This window comes from Prorops nasuta, unplaced genomic scaffold, assembly GCF_024137725.1.
Source record: "Prorops nasuta isolate Cenicafe-Biocafe unplaced genomic scaffold, Cenicafe_Pnas_1.2 PNAS00020, whole genome shotgun sequence".
NCBI lineage: Eukaryota > Metazoa > Arthropoda > Insecta > Hymenoptera > Bethylidae > Prorops > Prorops nasuta.
The window spans coordinates 2623561-2629525 of NW_027116817.1; the positions used below are offsets into that span (position 1 = coordinate 2623561).

The 5965-nt window shown below is 30.9% G+C and overlaps 1 protein-coding gene across 1 annotated transcript; it reads right to left on the reverse strand.

Moving 5' to 3' along the window:
* Positions 1-775: 775 nt before the first annotated feature.
* Positions 776-2787, reverse strand: LOC136780830 (putative nuclease HARBI1). The gene is made up of 5 exons (XM_066739374.1): positions 2612-2787; positions 2087-2373; positions 1377-1681; positions 985-1223; positions 776-842 (listed from the first exon to the last, which is right to left on the reverse strand). Exons 1-5 carry the CDS (start codon positions 2785-2787, stop codon positions 776-778), a joined length of 1074 nt encoding a protein of 357 aa, XP_066595471.1.
* Between the last annotated feature and the right edge of the window lie 3178 nt (positions 2788-5965).

Genomic DNA, 5965 nt, shown 5'->3' on the forward strand with positions numbered 1-5965 from the left:
GCAGGTTTCAGGTCCTGTAGAAGAAAGCGTTATTTTCATAAAAATGACCTCTATCAACAGTCAGAATGATTATTAACAATTAGTTTTATAACTTTTAAGATACCAGAATGAAAATTAAGGCGCAATTAACTCCTCAAGGCTTTAAAAATAAGTAAAGTCCCGATAACTGCCTATGCATACATAAATCAATATATCTTCCAAACTATTTGGTTCTGTTAGTTAGGAAAGAGCACACAGCCTGTTTAAAGCTTGTTTTACAATATTCCATTTAAAAAATGCACATTTTTTGGTGTCCCGAAAACTGCCCTTTGACATACATATATATATATATATATATATATATTGTTTAACCGAAGTCATCAGACTAATTTATTAAACCAAATTCCTCCATACTTTATTGTAATCTAATTCATCTATATAGAAAAAGAAAGGGTTAAAGAAAATTAACTATTTAAGGTTGGCAATTTATGGACATACTTTTAGGTTTTATATGTTATACATATTAACATTTATACATATACGTATATATCATATTTAATTCAATAAACATTTTTTATTATGTACAAAATATTGCTAAGAAATTATATTATATATTGGGGCTTGAATCTTGCAAGTAGCTTAATTTTTTATATAAACTATTTTTTTTTTTTTTTTTTTTTTTTACGTGGAGGAGGAAATGCGTTACGCATACCCTTTCCCCTAAGGTCGCAAGCTTTGCTCCCAGAGGGGTGGGTTATGTGGGACTCTTCTGCGCGAGGGTGCAATGCTGAAGCTTTTACCCACTAAAACCTCCTCCATTTGGCGCTATTTGCTGCTCTGGTGTGGAATAAGTCGACTTTTCTCTACAGTAATCAATTTTATATTAATCTAAAATAAAAAATGTGTTTTCACTTTCTTTAAATTTCATCATTCTATTATTATTTGACATAATCTAATCGAGTATATTGATATTAATTGTTATGAGTCATATTGATTTGTGCAAACCTTTCAAAATAATTATTAATTAGAAACTGCCGTTCATCCTCTGTAGGTGGCGAAAATACTTCTGGTATTTGCAAATAATTTTGCATGCCAGCACGGGCAGTTTTTTTGTCACGTCTTATAATATTATATAGAACGGCTGTTGCAAAAATCACATTAATGGTTCGTTCTGGTGTTGTAAATCGCGAACCAATTGTCAGCACAGCAAACGTTCGACCCCAAATGCCGAAGCATCTCTCCACCTGAAATGTTAAATAATGTAATTTATAAATGAAGTTTCTCCAATGTATAAAAATCCTGAATATCTCTAAAACATTTTTTTAGATAAATAAATCTTTTCCTTTGGTTTTTATTTTCAAAAGTCAAAGATACATATAGATATATGATTTTCTTACCATATTGCGAGTTCTGATATGCGCTTCATTATAAAGAATCTCTGCCGGCGTTGTTGGATTGGCAAGAGGAGTAATTAGGTATCTGTGGTTAGCGTAGCCACGGTCCCCTAACAGTATGCCATTTCCGCACTCAAAATGATCAAATCTATGCTTTAATCTACTGTTAGCAAAGATTGTTGAATCGTGAGTGGAGCCTGGCCACCTCACGACTAGATCCATTATTTCTAAATGGCTATTTACAACGCACTGAACATTTAAGCTAAAAAAACCTTTGCGGTTTCTCCACAACTCTGCGTCTTCACCCCCTACAGATAGCAAGAACTGCAGTTAATCATGATGTTCTATAAACATGTTTTAAACGATTAATATATATAAGATGTAACAAGTGTGTAGAATTACATTATTATTTAAGGAATAATATACAGTTGAGAAAAATTAAGATAAGTTATGAGTATCTTCAAAAACAAATGGGTCATTTTTTTTTTAAATTTATAGTGATATCATTATTATATTTTCTTCAAATAACATTTAAAGATCTATTTATATAATTATGTAAAAACCATATTATCCCCCCTTGAAGTTAAAGAAGATTTGTTTGAGTCATTTTTTAAATAATGATTCAATATTTCGTGCATTACATATATATCCGTAACATTCGAACGATACATTCTGTATATAAATATATATATATGACGACTATAAAAACTTACCATACGATCTTATGCGTACATGTACACAATCAATTGCACCTATGACTCTTATCATGCCAGCAATTAAAAAATTGTCTTTTGTTGTGCGCATTAATTCTTCATCAGTTTTGGGCAAGGAAATGTACTGATTGAAGAGATCAGCAATTGCAGGGGATATCCGGTGCACTATCAATTGAGCTGATTTTGAACTGATGCCACAAAAATCGGCTGCTACTTGCAAAAAGCATCCTGTAGCATAAAATCTTATTGCAACCAACAGTTGGATAACTGGCGCAATTTCGTCTTTTCTAAAAATCAATATTATTTTAAAAATTAAGAGAAGCTCGATTAAAAGATTTTCAGTGACTTTCATGCATTTTTAAATGTAGCTGACAAAATTATATATAAAGAAGACCTTGCGTATGTGATATAATTGTTAACACTGTTCACTGTTTGGACGTTATTAAATATAATTGTATGAAAAATCTTTATAATATGACTATTTTAAATATCATATAATAATATTTGTTTGCTTATATAATATACCTTTGCCTTTGACGGAGAATGGGCTCAATTTTTTGCAAAATTTCCTCAAACTGCAATTTTGTCAGCCGAAAGCGACTTTGAAATTGCCTATCGTTCAATAACTCAAAGTAATTGCATCTTCGCAAAATCATCCGATTACGTGCACTGTTATCGTTTTCTACGTTAATAATCTCCATTTCTGCTTTTCGTTATATCATTAATCGTTACAAAATAAATCTGAAGTGCTTTGATATCTCTATAGAAACGCATAATAATTTCTTATTGTTAACAGCTGACTTCAATTTTTGAAAGAAGTAAAAGGGGCAAGGAGAAGTATTTAGCACCTTATATTAAAATTATTATTATATTAATTAAAAGTAAGTACATATTTACAAAACTATTTGCATTTTAAAACAATGTATATTAATGTTATATTGATGATTAATATGTATATTTAATCCTTATATAGATGAGTGTATCGGAAAATAAGGAAAAATTCATTTCCATAATTCAGAAATATTTCCATAATTCAGAAATATTTCCATATTGTGGAAAATAAAAAAACAAACGGAAATACACCTGCCCAAAAAGAAAAAGCTTGGGAAAAAATCAAGGCAGAAGTAATTGAAAAAATAGGTGGTCAGTGGACCAATATCTGTCCAAAAACCAGTTGGAACCATATGAAAATGCAGGCCAGAAAATATAAAGCTGCAACAAGATCTGAGCTGTATAAAACAGGTATATATATTATATTTCTATATTCTAATAAATATATAATTGTATAAAATATGTTTCTTATTATATAGGCGGTGGAATATCCTTAGCTCCTGCGCACGATCCAATTTTAGAAAAAATTGCATCCTTAATAGGAAAATCTGCCACGGGTATAACAATTCCCAAAAGTAGAGATAGCGATGCCATACCCTCGACGCCGTCGACATCAACTTATAGTGTGGGTGATATATTCGCTGCAGAAGCAATAGATGAAGAAATGGTAGATGATCCTCATGAAGTTTTTACTGTATGTATATATTGTACATTCTATAGATATTCAATATCCACGCATATGATGTCTTTAACAATTACATTTTTATATTACACAGACATTAGTACAAAATGAAGAGATCGCTTCATGGGGTAGCGGAGAAGGTGCAGCTTCGTTAAAAAGACCAATTAGCGAACCCCTACGCCAGATACGTCAAAACAGTTTCCGTCGACGTTGAGCCATCCGGACCAGCATCAATGTATAATACATATATGAAAAAAAAAATTGAAAAAGAAGAGACGAAAATAGAATTTTTGAAACTACAAATCAAAAGTGCTCAATTGCAAATTCAAGTGTCAGAAGAAAAATTAAAAAGATTAAAGAAAGATAGGTAAATAAAAATTATACTAACTTATTATAATATACTTTTATTTTGATTATTGTTATTTTTTACAGATTATAAAATGGAAATATTTGATAGAGGAAGAGCGCCAAGTGAAATTGAAATTGTTTTAATTTTGATGTATTATTGCAAGCAATTAATATTCTTGTATATAATAAAAATGTTTGTTATATTAAATATAGTAAATGTTAATGTATAACATATAACTCCCAAAAGTATGTCCATAAATTGCCAACCTTAAATAGTTTTCTTTAACCCTTTCTTTTTCTATATAGATGAATTAGATTACAATAAAGTATGGAGGAATTTGGTTTAATAAATTAGTCTGATGACTTCGGTTAAACAATATATATATATATATATTTTATTAAAATAAATGTAACAAAGCCAGTTACAAAGTTTATGCATCTAGAAAGATTTAATGTACAATAGTTTATTCATGAATTTAATATTTAATTTAACTTCAACTTATTATTGCTTTAAAATTAAGAAACTTATCAGATTAATAATGCCGCATACGTGATACATTTTGAACTTCATTGCGCATTCATCAATCCAGGATTAAAATACACTGTGCTTCTTTCTGAATATTGTAAAGGTAAAAGTCTTTCCGTTGTCCCTACACCTCATGGATCGATACTTTACACGTACTCCTTTCCAGAAATCAGAATCATTGCCAACCATATCGTATCTATAATGAGGACAAATTTCATTGGTTATTCAATAAAATAATATGGAACTTATTTGATCATGACATTATTATAACCATGAATGCCACCAGTAATAAATTCATCACAATTTCAATGTCAGGCGCATGTTGTAAGTCAATCAACAGTGCTTTGACTTCCTTCACCTCGATCGTGATCCACAGGTAGATATTTTTAGTTCTCCAAAGCCACAATTCAAGTCAATCTGTATACCATGGGCTATGAAATGGCCGTTATCCTGAATTCCGAGCTATAGGAGCTAAATAAACCTTATGTATGTTCCCTGCAAAATAAAAAATATTTGGTATCAAGCAAACAGTAACATGTCTCTATGAATTGCTGTAATATTTGATAAAAAGATCATTTATAGGATGAATATCCCATATCATGACAACCATTTCGTTAGAACCAGTTACCACTTTAATGCTCCATCCTGCGTAAAGAGTTTATAGCACCAGCTTTATCCAGGATAATTATGAATTATTTATTTTGTATTGCATGCAAAATATTCCCTGCTGCAGCTGTGACCTGAAAAAAAAAATATATATTTTTTGAGTTTGGTAAAATCTCAAAAATTTCAAGAAGCAAAAAACCATTCTACATTTTGACTCTTACTGAGCTTTTTACACACATTATTCAATGATTACCTGGGAATGAATCATGTGGTTTGTACATTGTTGTGTTTGTATCTCTAAAGATATATATTTTTGTAGATTACCCATGAAAGCAGTTCTGGAATTTGATGCTTTACCATCCCAGTCATTGTGCGCCTGTCAAAAAGTATCTAATCTTCTAGCGATCAACTTTTTGTTTAGATAATAACTCTTCAGACTGAATGTGCACGCAAACCAGATCTAACCAAAGCACCTATAAAAATGACATTTCTCACAAAGCATTGCATATATTCTCATACAATTTACAGATAATGATCAATTCAAACTTATCTGAAATTGATGCGAGCATAACCATCCATTTGATCTGTTAAATTTAAATTTACATGCATTCTGCTACTTAATCGTACATGTTAGCCTCCGCAGAAGCTGTTCATAAAGCTGCCAAGTCAAATTTACCATATTCAACATTATTCGGACCACAATGTAATAATTGACTGCTATCTATCAAGAGCATCAATTTACCTAGCTAAGCCATATGTACGCTTCCTGCAAAATAGAAAAGATTTGGTGTTAAGAATGAAGAAACGGGGACCCCTTACTTCCAATACATGATAAGAAACATTTGTAGGATCACATCCAAAAACAGCCATGTCTTTAAAGCCTGTG